Raw genomic sequence first — 22,954 nt, 5'->3', positions numbered from 1 at the left:
TTTTAAAATTTGCAACGAGATGAAGAAATTTCAACTATTACAAAAGTACAAAATATTCATTTTATTCTTATTACTTTTTTATACAGTCTTACTTGGTCTAGTATTTACTAATACAAACAATAAAAAAATTGTATAAGGTACATAAGGACTTAACTTAGCATTTACAATACAGTATACTTATTATATTACATACATATATAAAATTCAAAAATTCTAATCTATGCGCACCTGATGCGCTTCATTCCTTAATTATGGCAGTGAGTTTTCTGGTCTCGCAATTGTTTCTACATTAAATGCTGAAATAATAATATGAAGGGTCTTTAAGTCCCAATAAATTTAACTATACGATTTCTTAATAATTAGATGTATCTATATTTTATACTTTACGAAAATAATGCTTACGATATGATAAATTTAAAAACATTTATACTTTTGCACTCGATAATAACTAAAATTTCACGTACACTTTTTCAATCACTAACATTCAACTTGATTAATAATTTTATCTGTATGAATACATGTATCTACATGATAGTTTGCTCTATTAAATAAGAATGAATATTTGAGCTTATCTCGAAGTCGCATTTACACACGTTACACTATACATATACTTCTGACGCACAATTGAATACTTTAACAAGAACTTTACAGAAATCTTAAATAACTCTTACTTTTCTGATATATAAGCGTAATTAAATAATTTTAACTTTAAATTTGTACAGAAATGGTGATTTCGATATATTTAAAAAGGCTATTCAATTCGTGGAAATTCGGTTATCTCCGAATCGATACGTGTTATGGCTTGTAGCAAAAGTTATTATCAAGATTCATCCTCGAGAAAATACGGATGCTGGAGAGCTCGAGCTGCCGTAAGACGTTTGTGAGGATTAAAAATGAGCATATTTTTTATGAGATCAAGTCCTGCATCACTCAGGTTCGGAATTATCGTTTTCATAGGCTTGGAATGTCTGAATGGAAATGCTGACCAGCCCAACGACACGTTCTCTGGCCATTCTGATTCCGGTGGCGTTCCGATGATTCTAAAACCAAAAATGTTACAAAGTCGCTGCTATCCAGTAATTCAACACAGCCATACAAAATTAAGAAAAAAAAAAAAAAAAAAACAAGTACCTAAAAATTTTGTCCAATTGATCTGCTTCGCTGGTTCCAGGGAAAAGCGGCTTCAGTTCGTTAAGTTCGGCGAGAATACAGCCGACAGACCAAATGTCGATTGGAGTGGCATAGGGGCATGCCAGGAGAACTTCCGGGGCCCGATACCAAAGCGTCACGACCTGAGAATACAGTTTTGTCGTCGTAAAACAAAAGTACGCATTATACTCGGTAAGGAAACGCAAAACGCTACTCACAACCGAAGTCAATTTCATCTCGAAATCGTACGTCTTGGCAAGACCAAAATCAGCGATCTTGACGTGGCCATCCTTGGTAACCAACAAATTCTGCGGCTTGAGATCTCTGTGCACGATCCTGTGGCTGTGAAGAAAATCCACTCCCAGTAGAATTTCCCTGGACATCTGCTTGGCCAACTGCGATGGAATCTTGCGCGACTGACAGGCCGTCAAAAAAGACGACAGATCTCGCTCGACGTGTTCGAAAACCAGCCACAGAGTTAACCCGCGGTTTATCCGATCGGTCATTCCATCTCCTGAGGGCAACTGCAAGTAGTTACCCTGGCAGACATCGAGGAGTTTCACCTGCAATCAAAATCAACGATATTATCACACACGGCTCCACGTCGTCGGACAATTCAGACAAAGTTATCAAACTCACGATCTGCGGATGCTCGAACCTCTCGAGCTGCTTGAGGGCGGCGATCTCTCGGAGCGTCGAGGTCGGCAGGCCATCCTCGGTAATGGGCACTCGGACTTTCTTGAGAGCTACGACCTGTCCACTGTTGGCGTCTTTGGCCTTGTAGACCGTGCCGTAGGCACCGTCCCCGATAAGCGAAAGGTCCTGATAAAGCGCATGCTCGCCCATCAACGAGCTCTGCAGACCTGCCTCTCTACCCATCGCCCCCCCTGACGTGGCCTCCCGTGACGGCTGCGTTTTCTTGTCACCAGTGGCTGTCGACGAAGAGGCTGCCGGACTGTCTCCTTCCTTTTTCGCTTCGAGCTTCGCGCCGATCCTGATCTTGCCCTTGTCGTCGTCCTCGCCGAAAGACTCGTCCGAGGAGGGTAGAACCTCGGACGTTTCTAGATCGCCGAGCTCGCTTCCCAGAGGCGTCTGCTTCAGGCTCTCGTCCTCTTGGCTGGCACTGCTGCCGGGTGTTGCGCCGAGTTTCGACCTCTTGGCTGCAGTCGGTGTCGAAAGATCCGGATCGATCTCCGCGTTTGCAGGTCGTGCTCTACCAGCCATTACGGCATCGCGGCCTCATCTGCGAAAAATCGTTTTTTATTAAAATTAATAAAAAATTAATATTATCAGTCGCAGGAAAAAAGGGCTCAACGCGAGCGAGCGAAGAAGAAGCCCGAGCGAGTATTGTAAGAGTATAAAATCGTAAAAGGGGAACAACCCGAGTGTAGAAGCGCACGCGACATCTGCGGCAACACCTGCCCCCGTATACCGGCCACTGCGTACAAATCGCGCCGAGCTCCGAACGGTATGAGAGAAGAATTTTTTTTTTGTTCTCCAAGAAACTATTATTTCGAAGCGCGCGCTCGGTTACGGAAACGCCGTTATCGCTGCAGCAGCGTTATCTCGCGCCATAGCCGAATTTAAATGTTCCACGTTAAACACACAACATTTTTTCGTAATCGACGCCTGAGAGAATTAAAGAGCCCACGCTGATAAGTTCGTGTACAGATATAGATATTACAGGCGCGCATGCGAAGAAAAGAGGCACCGCATGCGCTCGTGTACCTATAGATATAAGTGTATACGTGGTACTAAGTAACAGTCGCGATGAATGAATAGGTATATATCCGTGGCGCCGGCGAGAGAGGAGAGAGAGAGAGAGAGAGAGAGAGAGAGCGAGAGGAATGAATGAAGTCGAAAAGAAACGGAATGTTACACATGCGCGCGCCAGATAACGATAGAAAAAAGCTCGAGTCGCGGCAGCTCTGCGTGTGCGATGATAAGGATACACCGGATTAACCGTCGAACGAAGTACACAAATATGTGTCAAAAGTTGAATTTATCTTGTAAGTAGCGCGCGAGCAGTATCTTTTCTCGTTCGCTTTGGAATTTACGTAAGACGCGCGCCTTCCGAAATGTCCGAAGAGAAAAGAACGCTTGGATTTAAAGAGGCATAAGTAGGTGTATATAGTTAGCGCTTATCGTCGCAAACAACAACAAAGCAGCGCGCGAGGGAGGCGCACGTGCTCGGCAAAATGGAAAAGTATAGTGCTCTCTTCCCTCTATATATACAGTTTATACTCACCAACACAGAGAGCGTAAACGCACGAACCGTCTCTCGCGCACAGTAGGACACACGCTGGAATACTAGCGTAGACTGATGGTGTGCGGGCGCGTCTCTCTCGCGCTCACAAGCAGTCCGAGCGACTGTAAGGATGCATTGGCGCGACGTCACCGAAATGCATTTCTCGGAAGCACACGCGTCGTCCCCCTGCTATACGCGTGTATATGTATCCGGCTGTCGATTCTCCCTCTCTGCTCTTTTTTACTGGCGCGTTTGTCAATGAAAGTATCCTATATGCGCGCGCGAGACAACGATGCTGCAGTGTGTATATACGCTTCTAGAGAACGAGGAGGGAGAGAGAGAGAGAGAGAGAGAGAGCGCAAGTATGCAGCAGGCGCTGCAGGCTTGTAATACACTCTGAAAAGAGAAACGAAGGAGAGGCGCCTGCGTGCCGATCGCCTGCTACTTCCCCTCTCTCCCATTTCTCTGCCGGCGGGTACGTAGCTCCGTCTCGCTTCATCCTTCGGTAGCCCCGGCGCTGCTGCTTTATATTATCTTCTCTCTTTTCCCTCTACCGCGTGTCTACCAGCGCGCGGTCTTCGCTCTCTCGCACTGGCATTCTTTCTTCCCCGCGAGAGACGGGCTGCACAGGAGAGAGCGAGCAGCACACGGACTTTGGTCGAACTTTAAAATTTTTCTCTCCCACTCTTCCCGCGGTGGGTCTTGTGTGTAGGTCCCCCCCCCGTGTATATATAGGTATGGTAATATTGTGTAGTCACGCGCGAGGGAAACAAACGTTGTATCGTCGGCATAAACGCGATAACATCCGGAGGAGGATGAATTCGGGAAGCGAAGCGACGACACGTCAAGTATCAGCCGGGGGAGCCGGAAGAAGCTGAGTATTTAAAAGACAGCGATAAAGATTATCAGCGGCGACGTTCACTGACCGGCCTGCAGTGTACGCGAGTATACAAGTACGTATATATTAACGAGAGACTTACCCGGCTAAGGCGGCGACGAGGACGAGTAGCCGGCGACGACATCGCGCTGCTGCATCGCGGCCCAACTGCCGGAGAAATCGGCAGTCCAACTGCTCGCTGCTGCTGCTGGCCACCGACTGCACGACGACGACTCTTTTATCTCGTTCCTCTTGCTCTCTCTCTCTCTCTCTCTCGCACTTCTCTCTTCGTCCGCCTTCTTCGCTTTCGCAGCCGCGACTCTACACTAGTATGCTGCTGCCACATTTTTCGCGCATACGGCCGGAAACAGCCGTCGTCCCTCTCTCGAGCTCCCTTCTACTTCTCTCTCTCTCTCTCTCTCTCTCTCTCTCTCTCTCTCTCTCTCTCTTTCTTGCACGCACGTTCTCCCCTTCTCGATGCGCGCGCGCATGTATGGGTATACCTTATTGCCGTTGCTGCTCATTCCCTTCTCGCATATATATATATATATATATATATATATATATATATATATATATATATATAGCACACGCGAATACGTTCGCGACGTGTAGAGACTCTGCGTGTATACGCGATTCGCTGGACGGCCGGGAACAGGATGCGGGGTTTCGTCTGTGTTCGCACATATACGCATTGAAATTGTCAGTCGCTGATTTTCGCGTGTACAAAAGAGCCATTATGCCTATAGCACTTCAATATAACGCGAATCGTAAAGGAAAGTTGTTATTAGAGTTAATTAACGAGCCGATAAACGGTAGCGCGTAGCGCGGTATCCTCGGGCTAATTATCAACGATTAATCTCATTTTCTTCCTTACATAGAGTGCTGCTGCTGCTGCTGCTCCGTCCTCGCCATCTATATACACAGCACAAGGAGCTGCAAGGAGTAAAGCTGCAAAGAAGCGGAATTCATATATACGCGAACATCTGGAAGTCGACGCACCTGGCTAGCTCCCCGCGATGGGCTTCGTCTCGCTTATAAAGCAGCAGCGCACTCGGGCGCAGCAAGAAGAAGAAGAAGAAGAAGAAGCCGGTACGATGAACTGCATAGCTTCTTTTTTGCCGTCGACGACGACTCTTCCGCCGCTGCTGTAATGGAAAAATGCGATCGAACGCGATTCTTCTCGAAATGATTATTTACAAGTAACATCAGGAGCTGTAAATGCTGCAGCTTTGTCGTAAGCTCTTTGTCGGCGGTGCCGGCGAACTGGTTTTGCGCCCAATTTAGAATATACAAGGCCTCGAATCTCCATTGTATATATAATACGTGTATAGCTGGGCTAAAGTATAAGCGACGAGGAATGAAAATAAAAGAGGCGCCTCTCTCTCTCTCTCTCTCTCTCTCTGGGAATTGCAAAGGTCTCAAAAATTTGACCTTCGAACCGACCACCTTGTGGCTAACAGTTTGTTCACCTCGCGCCGAGATGATTATTCGCGTTATTTATGGGATCGACATTTTTAAAAGTTTATATGCCTCTTTATATATTGTTTTTTTTTTTACACCTAGTTTATTTAGACGAATGGGATTAAATCGTATAATTTACCGTCCGCTAAAATATCGCTCTAATTGTCTCATCTCCTCAATTAGAGACCCAATCACATTAGGCATCTCGGCTATTTTCTACTTTCTCTAATTAATTTGAAATAACATTATTTTTCTACGCGCGATCCAATTATTGTACCCGCACGCGGTATACGCGATCCTAATAGTCGGAGATTCCTACCATGGTGATGATCGATAATGAAGAAAGGTTTGCCGCTATTTCCGCTCCTAGCATTTACTTAAGAATTGATTTTTTTCGTTCGATCCTTCAGTATTTTTTTCTCTCAAATTACGTTACTTTGTTATAACATTCTTTCGTTTGATTATTTGCCGTTTGAAATTATGAAAAATCGCCACATGCCTTATACCAATCCATTATAAATCGCTAACTAAGCAACAATTCCATTACAGAGGAACGCGGACGAACAAAAACGGCCCTGCACCACCACGCCAGAATCCAAGACATAGAGCAAATCCGATTAACCAAGTGCAAGTCTCGTAATTAAAAGGCCTCGGTACTAACCATCTCTCTCTCTCTCTCTCTCTACTCGGAAGTACATACCGGCGATCCTGAATCGGCACGCAAACGATCGAGCAGCTCGACTCGCGAGTGGAATCGCGGCATTAAGTATAGCTACACACACAAACACAGAGAGAGAGCCGTGAAACTCGATCGAGGAGAGTAAGTATAGGAAGCGGCGGCGGCAAAGAAAGTGGGAGAAGAGCGGCTCTCCTGGAGTATGACCGAGAGCCAGTAGTCTTCACCTTGCACCGCGGCGAGTCAGTCTCGAGTGAACGACCGACCGGTATCCACGCGCACGTACGTTCCCCTCCGTCTCTCGCAGCGTCGTACGCGTATGCCAGTGAGAGACACGCACCATGTGAGAGGATCTTGAAATCTGGAAGGAAGCTCCGCGCAGAATCTGCCATGGAGCCGGAGGACGAGTAAATCAGCCGAGTGTCGAGTGTGAAGTATATAACATACGATAACGTCCTGCAGCATTCAGTAGTGTGAAGCGAGAGTCAACAGCCCGCGCAAAAGTGGGTCAGTCGCGAGAGAAGAAGAAGAAGAAGAAGAAGAAGAAGACGAGGAGGAGAACGAAGAAAGAGGCTATATCCGCAGTCGCGAGTGCGTGGAAACGAAAAAAGGGGGCCGATGACGATGGGCGAGTTTCGTCGTCGGCATCTCCGATTCCGGCCTTAGCCTTGGCCCCAAGATGGCGTCGTCCTTCGGCTAGAGATCGCCCCCGCGGTCCTCCACCCCCTCCTCACGACCTCTTATACCTGCATCGAGAGACAGAGACCCACTGACTGAGTAGAGAATCTTCTTTGGAGAAAAAAGTGCAACGAGAGAAACTGACCCTCCTGGTAGTAGCTGGTGAAAGGAAGAAAAAAAAAAAAAAAAATCTGTCGGTCATGGCGGGATCGAAAGCTTCCGTCCTACTGACGTCCCTGGCAGCCTTAGCCTTCGTCGGTGAGTACAAATACGTATTCTTCCATCTCGAGTGATTCCAACGCGCGTCACCTACTTCTTCGCGAGGAGATATCAACGTGCGCCTGCATTGTCTTCATTTTTTTCGCGCGCGCGAATTTTCGTTCGTCCTGAAAATTAGCGCTGTATGTTACACGCACGGCAGAAGGCTAAAGGAGTAGTCCGCGACCCGGATTCCTGTACCCGCGAGCCGTTGCTTTCTCACGTGCGCCGCTGCAGCTGTCTTATACGGCAGAGAGAGAGAAATGATATTTGCGCCGAACAATGACGGGTTATAAGCCGGATAATTATACCGCGTCTGCGGTGATGTATCGGGAAACGGCCGTTTCTTTCCGTGGAGAAATTTCGCACGTCTCGCTATGAGTCTGCGGAAAATTATCGAGTGTGCAAGCTCCGTCGCTGATGCACCTGAAAACGTTGCGCGTATTAAGAAAGCGCGAACTTGAGACAAAGGCGCACTCTTTTAATCGTGCCTGCGTTAAACGCGCGCGGCCGAAAAACTTTCACCTGGCTTTCGTTTTTTTTTTACGGTTTTTCGGATAACGATGCATTTTGCTCGAGTACTTGACGAGTTTCTAACGATCGCCGTGCGTGAGGTTTGCACATTTTTCGGACCACACATGGTATGCCAATCGGCCCACATGTATACAGCACTCTGTGTACACATCAGCTCGCGGTAGTTCAATCAACGAGTACTCATGTGGAAGGCGTTATCGAAAAGAGAAAACTCGACCCGAGAATAAAGCCACCGCTATATACTCGAAACTTCCAACAAGAATAATCGAAGAAGTCGTGCATCGCTCGATGAAAGAGATCGAAGGAGCCGAATGTAATAAAAACGCGCACGTCCAGGATATATATATATATATATATATATATATATATATATATACGCGCATCGCGAAGAAGAAACCTCGCTCTAAACGCTCAGTGGAGAACGTAACGAGTGTCGTTGGAGAAAGCAAAATAAATTTTGCACGACGAGCCGCGTTCGGGCGCTCGAATGCATCAGCGCAATCGTCCTCGTCTATGCGCACACTACACCCGCATTATATACGCGCGGCTAGATAAGCGTGCGTTGTTCCATTTAACCTTTGTGCGGCTACTGGGAAAACCTTATAGTTAAAAGCGAAGTAGCAGAAACGACCTGTGTCGCTGTTAGAATCCTGAGTCACATAGATCGAATCGGTATTCAAGACGCGCCTATGGCACATAACCGTTCGAGCCTCGCCAAAAGAAGCTTATAAAACGTTACTTTCCCGGCGCGTATAGCACACATCTAAAATTAACCGCAACGGTATGCGCGAGAGCCGAATCGAATAATGCTGCAATTTCTCGAGTATATATAGAGGAGTGAAAAAAACAAAAAAAAAAAAAGTATATCGAGCATCGGATGTAGAATATGCAACGCGAGGACGAATCACATAGGGGCCGTTTCGTCATCAGAGAGCTGCGCAAAACTTTCGCCGACTGTGAGAAAGTGTCGCGTAGGTAGAATGGCGTTGAGTTTTCTACGAATATAGAGCGGTAACCGAGCCAGAACCGATTTTTTTTTTTCCTCGCAGCTCGCTTTTGCAATCGCACGCGCGTATGCAGGGATTCTGCGCTCGACGCGGATGTGTCCGACTTGCGTAACGCGTTCGATGATTCAGTCGCGAAAACATCTCCGGGACAGGTGTCACTCGTACATGTACTCGTATAACCTTTCTCTCTCTCTCGCGTGGCATGGTGTATAACGGTAAACGAAATTCGCGTACAACCTGCGGGCTTTGTTAGGCGAATTAATCTCCTGATCTGATTGGTCGCGCTGCATGTCATAGGATAGTTGGCCTACTTGCCGATCCCAGTAGGCGTCAGTTTTGTAACCGATAGCCCCGGGTGTGCAGCTCGCCGATTACGATAACTCGTATCAATTATATAATTAATAATAGCTTGCGAGCCGTAAAACGATTCAATCGAAACTTAATTAAACGGTACTCCATCGCTCGCCGCGCGCGGAGTAACAGGAACCTCCGTGACAACCCGCAATCGCGCTAGTGCCTCGCGCGCCATAACAACCATGCGTATAATCGAAGGATCTATACGCATCTCTCTCTGTGTAATTGCCGAAATGAAAAATAATAAAAAAAAAAAGCTCGCGAGACACACATGCGCGCGCGTGTCGAGCCGAGTAAAAGGAGAGTGTCTCGAGCGTTCGCAGCGCAAAGAATGAATATTGGGCTGGAATGGATAGTCCCGTTAAGTCTGCCGTTACCGCCTTGGAACGCGCAAGAGCACAGAGAGGAGACAGCAGACACGCTACGCACATATACACATACTTGCCCCAGAGCCGCCGCGACTCTTAGCTCCAGAGCTAGTCTCTCTTTCTCCGCTTCTCTCTCGTCTTTTACCTCCGCTTCTATACTTTTATTCGTGTAAAGGTCGATCTCCAAGCTCGACTATGTATATAACTGATGCGCGGCTGACAGGAGTAAAAGCGTGATAATCAATTTTGTATGCGCAAACTTTCGGAATTTTCTCCTCGTAAAAAGACGCGCATGTAAATTCCGCTCCGTATTATTTCCTTATCAGCTCCGTACTCGCCATACACGACTCTGCTGTTTCGATCATCGCGTAAATATACACACAGGGAAGTCTGCACGGAAGCCGCTCATAACACTCGGGGAAAATAAGCCTAGTCATCGAGAGAATCGCTGCTTACTTATACTAACTGTTTTCCCGCATTTTCCTGCGAGTGCGGCAGGGTACACAATCAGGCGTTATGGGAAAAAAAAAAAAACGTTTCTCTCTCAAGAGAGGAAAAGAGCGAGTTACCGTATAATGAAAATACGTAATGCACTGCACTACGAAATCCGCGCAATCTTCCATCTATAATTCCAGACGAACACGTGGAAGTAAACAACGATACGAATTTTCGTTTTTCGATGCACATACAGCTTCCGGCGACGCTGCATTCCAGAGGATCGTTCACCTACATTCTCACGGGATCGGAAACTCGCGTAATATCTTCGCAGTTACCTCATTTGCATCTCGCGCGCTCGAGACATGCCGTTGCTTTTTTCTCTCTCGTAATTTTTTTTTTTTTTTTTTTCGGCTGATGTGCCGCTCGATTTACTGACGTATGATTTCCGATGCGGGAACTCGTGCGCCACTTTCGCGCGCGCGCGCGCGCGAGGCTCTGTAATAATTGATAAGCTGCCCGCGAGAGAGCTGTGGTGCTGTTGACCTCAGGTATGCGCGAGCGCTTGGATTATTTTTTTGTAAAATAATTTTAAAAGCGGATTCCTCGACGGCGTTTACTGCTCGTTCGCGCGCCGGTGTATAGGATAATGAGGAGAGGGACATAAAGTGGAACGCGTTGGAAAAATTCCTCGTTTCGCGGAAAACACGGGAGTGTTCAGGCGTTGTAGATAGATCGGAGGATTTCTCCTCGCCGCGCGAGTGTGTCCATGTGGATTTCTAAAACGCGTCGCGGGGGCCATTCTGCTGACCGAGAATCCTTATTACGGCACCTATCGTACGCCTCTTTTTCTGTATACGTAATGCCAACCTTTCTCCCGGACATTTGCATTCGGCCGAAGAACGATATGTGCCGTCATCGACGATGACAGCTTTCCACTATTATTATGCGAAGCTATCGATCAATGCCATCGATCGTCGAGGCGCATATCAAACGCTGTATAAATATATACTTTTGCTTTTCTTTCGCATATACGCCGTGTGATCCGAATCGTTTAAATTATTATCGGTAAAATTTTGATACCAGTTTCAGCCTCGATTCGAATTCACGCTTATGCAAGCTGCTCTGCGTGTGCGTCAAAGACACTGTACACGGATATATATGTCGAAAAAGCTGATGCAGAGCCGTGATTCAGCGGTACACAGCAAAGAAAGTCAGTCGTCCTTCCTAATAACGAAGCGTATGGATTTTTACCCACTTTCTCTCTGACGCTCTTCGTGCGCCCGCGCTGCTGACCATTGTTTATAAGAGGCTGAAAAGGACTTTACGTATAAAGATTCGCGTCACGTTGCGCAAAAGTAAAGTGCGCTTTTGAGATATATACTTTTGAGAAATATCGCGTGCACCACATCAAAGGACTACTGGAAAAAAGCCATGAGAACACGCATATCGCGTTCAACAATGACATCAGCAGTATAATCTCTGCTCCGTTGACACGATGAGCTAAAAAAATCCAGAGCCGCGAGAAAATTGGCGCTATTGTTGCGTTTTCAGCTCTCGGAACTGCTCGTGCGTTCGTTAAGTTCGACTGCGAACAAAAAAGAGTTGATATGGGCAAACCCGAAGGTGTTACATATTATACGTTGGCTAAAATTAATCGCCGTTTCATTGGCATTCGGTCGCTTCCAATCCCGTTAACTCACTGGTATATGTATATACGAGTGCGTAGCATCGACAAACTGGTCGATTACCAAATAATAATAATAATAAGGACGTAACGACGCAGCCGCGCTCGAGGAAACTCGAGTTCAGCCACTTATATATACATATAGCTACTCCCACTAGCTCGAGATTCCCCGTTATGCTGCTACTGCTTCTATTATATTCGCTCGCTTTAGGTATATATGTATATAAAAGTGCAGCAAGTGTGTATAAGGTAGATTGTTCGAGTGCACCGCGATTTGGAGCGAAAAAAAAAAGAAGACAACTACACGACGGGAGAAGTAATTGCCGGAGTAGATCTCGATGATTTATCGCGTTAATGCTTGTAAATAAAACTCTCGCAATTGAATTATCACGGCAGAGCGAGAATAGAAATCTCGCGCGCGTATGCATAGCCAATCGCTCCGCGTTCGTATGTGTTATTAAATCTAGCGCATTTCCAATTATAAATAATCCTCTGGAAATCCGGATCAAGCTTTTCCGCGCTCCTCATCGGAGCCCATTAGCGACGCTTAAAAGCCGCTTATTAAATGGGCGGGCAGCAATTTCAGGTAATCGCAGTGGGCTCGTCTCCACCACCTACTGCTGCGTGTAAAAATTTAACTCCTATACAGAGTACAGAGAATCGTAGAGAGACGGATAAGTCGAGTTCGCGCTCTGCGCTCGAAAGAATGTCGTATGAGCGGTGCCTCGCGTTTCTGGTTTAAGACCCGTTCGGCCGGTAGCCGTATAAACTCTATAGCCGACGCGACTCTCCGTCCAACCTTTTCGAGGAGGATTTTTTTTTTTTTATTGTTACAAACCGAGGTTTGATTCAGTTCTGTGCGCTGCGTCGTACGTCGTGAAATTTAGTCGAGGGACGTGTCAACGAACCGAATAGAATCTGGCAGCAGCGTCTCGGAATGTCGAGAGAGAGAGAGAGAGAGCCGTGTACCGTTCGACCAGCCATCGCGCGCGATTTTCGCGTGGGAATGATTTTCTATACTTAGCATTTTTTCCCTCTATCAGCTGTAACAGCGAAAGCTTGTGGTCTTTCAGGGGTCCTGGGCATCCAGAACGAGCAGACGAGGCTGAGGCTCGCCGAGTCCGAGCTGGGAGTCCAGCCGCCGAATCCGAGCGTTCGAGCTAGCACCGACTCGGAGGAGCCGCAGAATTTGGCGACCTCGAATTTGGAAAGGACTCGGCTCGCTCCGAACCTCGAGAGCTCCAAGCGGCTGCTCGAAGACGACGAGCTCGAGCTGTTCGAGCCGACGGAGACGAGGTACGCAGCGAGAGACCAGTCGGCCGGTCTCGACGAGCCTATCGACGCGCTCACCGCCTCGGCCAACCAGCTCGATCAGATCGACGGCAACCAGATCGAAGTCAAGCCCGGCGAGTACTTCAGAAACATCGTGCCGACGAAGAGTGAAAGCCTGTCGGGGGAAGCCCGAGGGGCTCCGCAGGTACCGCATCGCCATCCAGCCGGTCCCTCGTCGGAGCCCCGCGAACAAGCGCCGCGTCAAGCCCGACGCGATCAGCCCTCCGCACGGATCTTTAGCGAGCACGCGCCCACCGCCGCCCCGAGGCAGGCGAACCCCGATATCCAGGACATCATCACGGGTATCGTGAAACTCCTCAACGGCAAGGTCAACGTCGCCGTCAACTCGGCCCGGCCCGTCAGACCGGTCCACACGACGCGCATCAACAACCGCGGCCCGCCCGAGATCAAGGACGCCCCGGTGCTGCCCTCGTACTTCGACAGCATCACGCCCGGCATGAACCCGCCGCCGCCGCCGTCCGAACAGCCCTCCACCTACGAGACGCCGCCTCCGGTCAGCCAGCCGGAGATGCCGCCCGTCACTCCCTTCCTCCAGGGCATACCGATTCCCGAGGCGATCGTGCCCCAGGTCAACCGGCCCTGGAACAGCCGGCCCTCCCGACCGGGCACGAGGCGACCGGTGCCGCCGTACAAGCCTCTGCCGAACATCGCCGGCAGCAACGTCACGGCCTACGAGCAGAGCGAGTCGGACAAGGTCAACGCCGTGATAGATCTGCAGAACAAGATCGATCCCGACGAGAACCGGACGCGACTGACTTCCGATCACGCGAACCACTCGGGCAACCACAGCAGGCAGCAGGTCAGTCCGACGCGCAAGTACCAGTCGACCCTCAAGACCGATAACCCCGTGGCCGAGAACACGCTGGTGCTCGGCGGCGTGGCACCACAGCCGCTGCCGATTCCCGATTCCGGCGACGAGCCCGGTAAGCGCGCTGTCGAATTGGCGTTTCCACTCTTAACGATCGAACGTCCTTCTCACGAGAGTTACCGCAAACTTTTTGTGCCCCGCAGACAAGCAGAAGATTTCGGCGACGAGCGCGAAACCCGTCTTCCAGACGACGCTGGGCGTCGAGACGAGCTCGTCGGTGCAGGTGATCGCCACGACGTCCACCACGACGATGCTGGAGCCGAGTTTACTACCGGTCAGTCACAGCGACTTCTCGGAATCGTCGAGCATCACCTCGAGCGATGCCCCGGTGACCCTCGAGCCCAGCAGAACGTCCACGAGCAGCGTCGACCCGAGCTCGGGCCTGTCCACTCCGACCGAGGGACTGCTGTCGACCAGCCGGATCAAGTCGACGAACTTGCCCCACAGACAGCCGGTTCAACCGATCACCAGCTCCATCACCTTCTCCAAGGCGCACAGTACGTACTTTTTTTTTTTTTTTTTTTTTTTTTTTAATAACTCGCACAAAGTTTTCTCCAACGCGTGGAACTCTGTTGACAGGTTCGGTTTACTCGTACCGACCGCGGCCAGGAATAGTCCTGGACGACACTCTGGACTACGCGGGAGCCCAAGGAATAGTCACCCAGAGGCCTTACGGTGGTCCGCCGCGACATCCGAACCCGGACACGTTCGACGTCGTCGTGTCCGCTATCCAAGGTCCCGGTGGCTCAGGCACGGGCGAGGTCAGAGTACCGGTGAACGGAGCCCACGCAGGCAGCGACGACATCCTGACCTCGCCCGTCGAGGGTCAAGGCTTCGTCAGCATCGACGGCAAGAGAACGTACTTGAACCTCTTCGACAACACCGAGGGAACAGCCTCGGCCAGCAAAGCTCACGTCCAGCCCACGAGGACCCAAAGCGCTCCTGTACACGGCACCGGTTTCGCTGTCCCGCAGACGGATAACACAGCCATCTCGCCGAGACCGAGCGCACCGGTAAAGAGACCGACGTTGTACAGAAGGCCGACCCAGCCGCCGGTCAGGATAGACACCTGCATCGTCGGCGACTCGAGCACCTGCGATGCTAGTCAGCACGAGGCATGCGCCACCGTTCAGGGCGTCTCGGCCTGCCACTGCAAACCTGGCTTCGCCAGGAAAACGCACACGGCGCCTTGCAAAAGTAAGCACTTTTCTTTCACTGTCAAAAGTTTCTCCGTGATGTTTATTTTCACTCTACTGCGTTCTTTTTTTCAGAAATCGTTAGCATTATTCTTTCTATTAGGGTTGATAAGATATACGATAAGACGATAGTTTGGACTAAAGACCTTGGCGACAAGGACTCGGATACTTATCACACCTTGGCTTACGAGGCGAACGCAGCCGTGAGTTTACTTGTTTATACCTCGGAAAATGAAATTATCGATTTAGTGACCTCTAATAAATGCGTGCACCGTTTCAGATTCAATCGGCAATGTCGATGACTCCATTTTTCGACGAGCACGTTGGGACGTCTATTAACAACATCTACCAAGGAGACGTGAGTCAAGGGCAGGGAGGCGTTTTCGTCAACGCCACCCTCAAGTTAGCCTACGAACCACGTACCGCTAGACCAACTCTGGCCGGAGAGCTACAGAAACATCTCCTCGGAGTGATTCAGAGGAGGTATAACAATATCGGCAGCAGTGCGCTTTACGTCGATAGCCCGGCTGGCTCGATTTCTAATTTGCAAGGTAGGCTTTCGATCATACCGTTAATTATCTTTTACGATTTTCTTCATAATACAACACGTTGTGTGATTGGTTCAACACAGATCTGGACGAATGTGCCTCGTCCGAGCTGAACGACTGTCACTCGTCGGCGACGTGCACAAACACCTGGGGTGGTTTCATTTGCACCTGCAACCCAGGTTTCAAAGACCCGCACAAGGGCGATCAGAGCACCTCGGGAAGAAGCTGCCTGTCCTGTCCCAACTCGCACTGCAACAATCGAGGAACTTGCTCGTATCAAGGAGACCAGATGCAATGCTCGTAAGTACTCGGAGTCAGTTTCAAATTATCAAAGTGAATGAAAGCAGAACTAATGATAAAACTGTCGCAAACTTTTAGGTGCACTGGAAACTACTACGGCGCTCAGTGCGAAGTAGACGGTGAAGTCCTTGGCGTGGCTATCGGAGCCTCGGTTGCGGCCTTGATTATAATAGTTTTAACCCTCGTGTGTCTCGTAATGTGGAGGTAGTTGACTTGGCCTTATTATTTTCATCGAATCGAGTAATCGAAATAAATCCGGAACTTTTCCATTTATACTTTCAGTCGAAGATGGTCTAGGGAGCAGAAAGCAATGTCCCCGGTCTACGGATACGTTCAGGGAGGTCTTCCGGGTACTCTGCCAGGTAATACTTTCTGCTGATCGACGCGCATATGCACTTTAGCAAATTTGAAATAAAAGTTAACAAATTTCGATACTTACAGCTCGCGTAGGATCGGTTGGAACGCTTGCTTCGGTCAAACAAGGACCTCCGACGAATCTTCCTCCCTACATGTGGGCCCAAGTCGCTGACCACTTGGCTACTGCCAATGTCTACGCGGTGAGCTACATACCGAATTATTCTTTTATTACTTCCATTATTTGCTACCGAGATTCATAACGTAATTGCGCATTTGCAGACTGAGCCGATGGGTCCAACGCGCCCGAGCTCGGCAATGTTCGGTTATCCAACTCTGAGTATGCACGGCACTCTGCCACCGGTACCGCTACCGAGACTACAGGCTCCGCCTCGAGCTAGGCAAAGGCATCAGCCCGAACCCGACAGTTCTGATTCCGAACCTCAGGATAAGGATCGAGCTGACCTCATACCTCAGAGCAGCTTCCAGGTGCCCAGACCCAAATCCCGCTCTTCCTTGGCCGTAAGTATCACTTTTACTTCAAACTTTACAGTGGAACTTTGTGCTCAAGGAATGCGATTGTGTTTCAGAATCAAAGCGGAATTTACTACGACGTCGAGTATGATCAGGGGGATGCTCGGCACTTGTCAAAGAACAACATTCCGATGTCCACGTACAGCATGGCGCCCTATTACCGAACGTGATCGATGAAATCCTGTATGAGGATAAAAATATTAAAAGACTTTGACTGAAACCGAAATATTCGACTATATTCCAAACCGTTTGTCGTGTGTTAATCGACGAGCTTGCCTATCGTGCAATAGGTTAATAATAATTATGAGATTAATTTTAATCGAAAATGCTAATACGCGAATTCAACGGGTGAAAAGTATACTAATATAAATAAAAGTTTATATTAATTTTTTTTTTAGAAAAATCAGTATAAATAATTAAATCCGGTGGTAGAGTAGAAATGAATCTCCATTGTATAAAACTTTATAGATACTTGATAGATACTAGAGAACATTTTTCGAGAAGCATTTCCGTGGTGATGGCCCAAAGTGGATCCTCTCTTTGAGCGTGTTTCTCGAAAAATTATGCAAAACTAAAGAGTGCAGCCAGTGCATTTCCAGAAACTAAAAGAGACAAATTAGAGTAAGGCTCACACGGCCAGAGGCTTTATTATTGACGCGTTCTCGTTGCGTGCGAAGCAAGTGACCTCGCAACACTGTAATTAATTATCATGTAAAATATATAATTTAATGTTTGAACACAATATAAATTTGAAACTTGAAAATTAACGGCATTCGTTTGTTTATTTTATTTATATTTTGCGTCGTAATATCACGTTAAGAGATTAACAATCGATCGGAAGTATACTGTTATATGAAATTTGATGTTTGATAATAATATATAATATACTTTTGTTTATTTTATTCGCAATTATTATTATTGATATCGTTAATATTACATAAGCGCATTTGCAAGTCGTGAAAATCGGGAAGAACGTACAGAATAAGAGTAAAAGTATGCGTAGACGCAATCTTCGCTTTTCCATCACATTATCTCAGAGATTAAAGAAAGTCACAGTAGCTAGCATAATAAAAGGTATATCGCGTGTAAAAAACAGTATAATAATTATTTTCGATGACTCAGTCATAAAATCACAACGACGATTAAATTCTGTTGGTGAAACATATAAAAACATTTTAAAATTGTAACATTTTCCAGCAAACGTATCTTTTTGTTTAATGAATGCAAATGTACATTCGCATGTATATGTACAATATGTGTATATAACTTGATAACATTATATAGATAGATTTGTTGATATATGCAACAGTCTTTATAGAAATACGAAAAATCGACAAAAAAACTTTTTTATCACTTTAATATTTTTGGATTTAAGTTTAAGAATTGTAATGAATTAATATATTTATTTATCGAATAAAATTCTTATTATTTAAAATGTTTGAGAGAAAGCATAATTTTTATATTTACGCTTTTTAAAAGCACACTTCTTATTTGCCATTGCAATTGAACTTTTAGAAATAACTTCAATGTTTCTTGATTAGATATCCATTAATTATTGTATATATGTATATTAATATAATTTAACAAGACACGTGTAAGTGAAATCAAACACGTATATATATATATTTTTTTTTATATATGGATAAACAGGTATGTATATAAGTGAAAAGTGTGAAGATTTTTGGAAGGCAAAGAGTGGACGAACTTTTAAAACTGCCGAGTCGACCAAAATAGCAGTCATTCCGACAGTTCGAAATCATTCGCTTGTTGGCGATAAGAACAAAATCGTACATCTATATCGAGATACTATGAAATCTACTTTTCATGATCGCATCATCGTCGACTGATCGTAAGTTTAAATCATCACAAGTTGACGTAAAAAAGTTTTTGTTTAATTCATTGACGGAAAATATATTGATAATTGAATAATAATAGAAATTTTCGTTGTAAGGATAAGTTAATCATATCATTACGGTTTACCTTTTCGTTGGCTTGGTAGCATATAATCTTCGATGTTACTTAAAAACTAATTTAATGAAGATCTTTCAAAATCTCATACTGTTCAATCAATTCATTAGTTTCGCCAATAAACGAATGCGTTTACCGTTTCATTTGGTATACAGTACAAACGGTTTGTATATATATTTACATAGAACAGGTATTAAAAAGTAGAAAGTGTAAAGTATCACAAGGACTAGTATGATTATTATAGTAAGGCCCAAATTCATAGACGTAAGTTCATTCCGACAAATAGTGTATAGTAAAAAGCCACATCAAAGAAGACGCTGGTTTGGGAAAAAATCTGCGTAGCCGAATAGACGAGTAGCATTGAAAAAGCAATTTGATCCTAAACTAAACGAGAACTTAAACGACTATGAATACGGGACAATGCAATTGTTATATTATTGTTTTGACGATTAGTCGTAACTCTTTCTTAACTTCAAATTTAGCATTATACTAAACTTTTTTTTTTTTTTTTAATGTAAAATGCTCAATTTACGCATATTACTTTCTTTTCTCTCGGTTTCACTAATGGTAATGCATTCTTTGAATCGATTAGGGAATTGCGACAGATCGCCAGACTTATACCTACATCGATCGCACAATTATTACAAGCGCATTAATCGAATTTGAGTCGACAAAATGAGTTGTAGAAATATCGCTTATATACGTAATATCCGATTATATACGTACATCAGTCTTTAGTGCGATAATACGAAATATTACTAAAGAATACGCACCTAAATAAAATCAGCTAGTAAGCGAATTTTTTATTAATGAATCTTTATACTTTGTATTTATGCTTAAAGTTTGAATGGTTATCTTCATAAGAATAAGTGAATAAATAAATACGTTAATTTTTATACTATATATCCTATAAATTTGTTCATCACAAGTTCTGAAAAAAGTTTACTAGTCATGGCTGATGATAACTTTTTCACTGCCAAAAATCTTGAGATTGGGTTACACATCTACATTTTTTGTGCTGAATATTCGTGAAAATTGTCTTTTTTCATTTAAATTAAAAAAATACTTATTATATTCTAGTTACAAGAAGATTTATAGACTTTATTACATTTGAGAAAATGCAGAATTTCAATTAGCGTTCACGCTTTGCGTAATACAAATATTTGAAAACAACCATGTAATTATGGCAGTGAAAGAAGATGCATTATTACGTATGATTCGAAATATTAAAAAGCATTGCGAAATGAAAAATCTCATACACAACTCGCTTTTACCGCGAAGCTATTTTCGGTCAGCTCTTTACCACTTCATCGTACGCTCACGGCATTTATTATAATTCCTACTTCTCACGCTCAAACTAACGCGCTGGGCATGTCTGCGTGTTTTCGAAGACCGTTACTGCAATATAATTAATAATTTTTATGAATATAAATTTTATTACAAACGTTAGTCAAACTACGCTTTCCAACGCTCATTATATCAATGCTTCGAATTTTATTTAGTGAACTTTAAGTTTTGCTGATCAAACGCACTGCTAAGTCGTTTAATTAGTCAACGTTGCCTCGTTAAGAAATTAATAAAGCTTGTTTCGATAAGCGTGTAGCAAAATTTGATCTGTAAAATGTCTTTAAAGATGACATCGTAGTCGGAAAATCGTTTCTAATGAAAATCTTATATTGTACTTGCTTACATGAATGATTTTCTTAGAATACAATCCAAGTTTTATTTCACATTTAAGTTTGCCATGCATGAGTTCACTGACTTACGTCGGAGTAGCTTGTGCTTGTGCTTGCGCTTGCGGCGGCGGCGGCGGCGGCGGCTGAGGAGCTACGTTCGATCTGTAAAATCGATCAAACAGCTGTTTCAAACTCATGACTGTCCCTAAACCAGTATTGGGATCCATGTCGATAAAACTATCCAAGTTGTCTGTACACGCTTTAATGGAATAAAAAAACAGATCAGTTAAATTGCTAAAACAACGCGAAATGACTTAATAAGCATGTTAATAACTTACTGGGTGTAGAAATAGGGCTGTAATCAGGAGGGGTCTTGATCCATGATCCATCTTTTCTTTTCATGTGCTGTCTATCCGATGCAAAATGTTTAAGATAATCGCTAGCTGAGACTAATCTGAACATTCTGTGCCACTCTGGAGGCAGAGCTTCATCCCTCCTAAATGTTTCGGTTGCATACTTCCAAAAGTGCGTGGGAAAAGGTAGTTCGCTGTCTAGATCATAGACTACAGCCCTCTCATCCGGAGCATAAATCAGTATGACATGGTAATCCTGCAATGGAACAAGTTTAGCCAATTAATGATAATGCCTGTTCAGAAAATATTGAACAAAGAGAAAAGAAAACAATATATAAGCGTACCCATAGTACTATTTTATCCTCATCTTTTCCAGAGCGCTGCCTCCACAGAGGTACACTGCGTCCAGGGTTGCTTATAAAAGCCACATAGCAGTGCTGCAACTCCGATCCATGCTTTGTAGCAACTTCCTGGCACAGTTTCCAAACATTCTCCTCGCTGAAAAATATTAGATAAAAGTGACACCCGTGTGTCATTCTCATGTGTATGTGAAAGCGTCGCATCGTTCTTCCTACGTTTATACAAAGTTGGGGATTGCATAAATTACATAAATCGCTGGAAAAGCTCTTGACCTCGGAAGCTCGCTCGTGTGTGAAAAAAAAAAAAAAGAAGTAAATTCATAAATAATAAAGTGCATACTCGCGCGCGCTCGGCGGCATGAAAAATTCACTCAAAGCGAATCGATAAAGCGATGGATTAGAAAAAGTTGCGGCGCGCCCAAACAAAACATAGAGAGCGCTATCTTTCTAGTCCAGCCCCGCACTTATCATCGTCATCTATGAGCGACACGACGATCTTGCCAGCCACCCCCCAAGGCCCCAAGTCGCGCGAAACAAGTGTTCGCGAGGGGCCGAGAGATTGGAGCAGGCGCATTATAACGGCGTATTTTTCACGAGCAGGAATCAGTAATACGAAAACGTCGCTCGCACGCATCGGGTCATATATTATAATAGCTTGCGGCGGAGTCGGCGCTGGAGCTGAAAACGCGCAAAATAGAGGAAGAAAAATTGCGGAAAAAGAGGAAAGAAACATGGCTGTGCGCGCAGAGGTATTATATAGTCCTGTACAGTGTGTGCGCGACGTTGATGCCTCCTCTGCAACAAATGTATCGATCCGACGCGGGATCTGCCGCAGTCCAGTACCTAGCTCCTTCCACACGCAGAACGGCGCGAGAAGCGAGACGCAGCTATATCTATATACCCGATGTGCACACGCGCAGCTACACGGCTATTTCTCTTTTTCTTCGAGCCCTTTCTCCCTCTCGTTCGTCCCTATGTTCTCTAGCCACGACAAAAGGGGAGGGGGGGGGTGGCTTTGTAGATAGCCTTGAGCAGGTGCTTACCAAAAGCAGCTCGTGTAGACGCAGTCGGTGCGCTTGGAGAAGAGCGGCACCAGGGGCTTCGTGTTCCCGCTCACGATGCTTTCCACAGCCATCTTCTTTGTTTACAAACTTCTGGCCCTCTGTGCGCCGATGCTACGGTCCTACGATATGGAAATGTCTCCTGCTGGCTGCTATAGAATATACTCTCCACTGATGACGACGACGATTCGCAACGGAGTCGGTGGACTACTCTACAACGCGAAACTATACCGAGTTGACTACAGCAGCCGCAGCAGCAGACGAATTCGCGAGAGTTCGATCAGCGAGTTGTCGCGCGCGCGCACCAACGAGCTACGAGGCAGGACTGATTTGCTTGGCTTTTGCTCTCTCGCGCTGATCGCAGTGTGTGCACGAGGCCACGAGGGTGGCGGCTCTGATGCTCGCGCGCGCAACACACCGCGGTACAGCGGAGCTCGGGTCACTCCGCTAGGTGGCGTGGCTCCTCTTTTGAGTCTTGACTACTGAGCGCGCGCGACTCTCGAGAGCTTTCAATGTTCGTTTGTGCTTTTAATGTTTATTCGCGGTTCTCGATTATTTGGTTGGAAATTTTGAGTCATGGCTGCGATGAAATTGAAACTGAGATTCTATAATGTATCGTAATAACGGTCAGTAGTAGCCGTTGGACCAG

At 46.0% G+C, this 22,954-nt stretch overlaps 3 protein-coding genes across 5 annotated transcripts; 1 reads left to right on the top strand and 2 right to left on the bottom strand.

The window, feature by feature from the left end:
- Positions 1-46: 46 nt before the first annotated feature.
- On the bottom strand, positions 47-4,620 carry Cdk4 (cyclin-dependent kinase 4). Of its 3 annotated transcripts, NM_001161464.1 has the most exon segments (6): positions 51-1,040; positions 1,132-1,292; positions 1,368-1,712; positions 1,789-1,857; positions 2,062-2,392; positions 4,378-4,497. In NM_001161464.1, coding segments are annotated over 5 exon segments (1,107 nt in total). In that variant the 5' UTR covers positions 2,374-2,392; positions 4,378-4,497; the 3' UTR covers positions 51-820.
- Positions 4,133-17,651, top strand: LOC100122207. The gene is made up of 14 exons (XM_031929050.2): positions 4,133-4,350; positions 5,156-5,366; positions 6,288-7,350; positions 12,809-14,011; positions 14,100-14,453; positions 14,536-15,153; positions 15,228-15,355; positions 15,433-15,703; positions 15,784-16,000; positions 16,079-16,204; positions 16,283-16,362; positions 16,442-16,557; positions 16,637-16,876; positions 16,945-17,651. The coding sequence occupies exons 3-14, from the start codon at positions 7,293-7,295 to the stop codon at positions 17,056-17,058; spliced, it is 3,525 nt and encodes a 1,174-aa protein (XP_031784910.1). The 5' UTR covers positions 4,133-4,350; positions 5,156-5,366; positions 6,288-7,292; the 3' UTR covers positions 17,059-17,651.
- LOC100122221 (protein N-terminal glutamine amidohydrolase) lies at positions 17,652-22,707 on the bottom strand. Its single transcript, XM_001605774.5, has 5 exons — positions 22,288-22,707; positions 21,230-21,383; positions 20,871-21,141; positions 20,623-20,791; positions 17,652-20,254 (listed from the first exon to the last, which is right to left on the bottom strand). The coding sequence occupies exons 1-5, from the start codon at positions 22,377-22,379 to the stop codon at positions 20,209-20,211; spliced, it is 732 nt and encodes a 243-aa protein (XP_001605824.2). The 5' UTR covers positions 22,380-22,707; the 3' UTR covers positions 17,652-20,208.
- Between the last annotated feature and the right edge of the window lie 247 nt (positions 22,708-22,954).

The sequence above is a fragment of the Nasonia vitripennis genome, chromosome 4 (genome assembly GCF_009193385.2).
Source record: "Nasonia vitripennis strain AsymCx chromosome 4, Nvit_psr_1.1, whole genome shotgun sequence".
Taxonomy (NCBI): domain Eukaryota; kingdom Metazoa; phylum Arthropoda; class Insecta; order Hymenoptera; family Pteromalidae; genus Nasonia; species Nasonia vitripennis.
The sequence above is the reverse complement of the archived record's forward strand: the minus strand, read 5'-3'. Positions and strand labels throughout refer to the sequence as shown.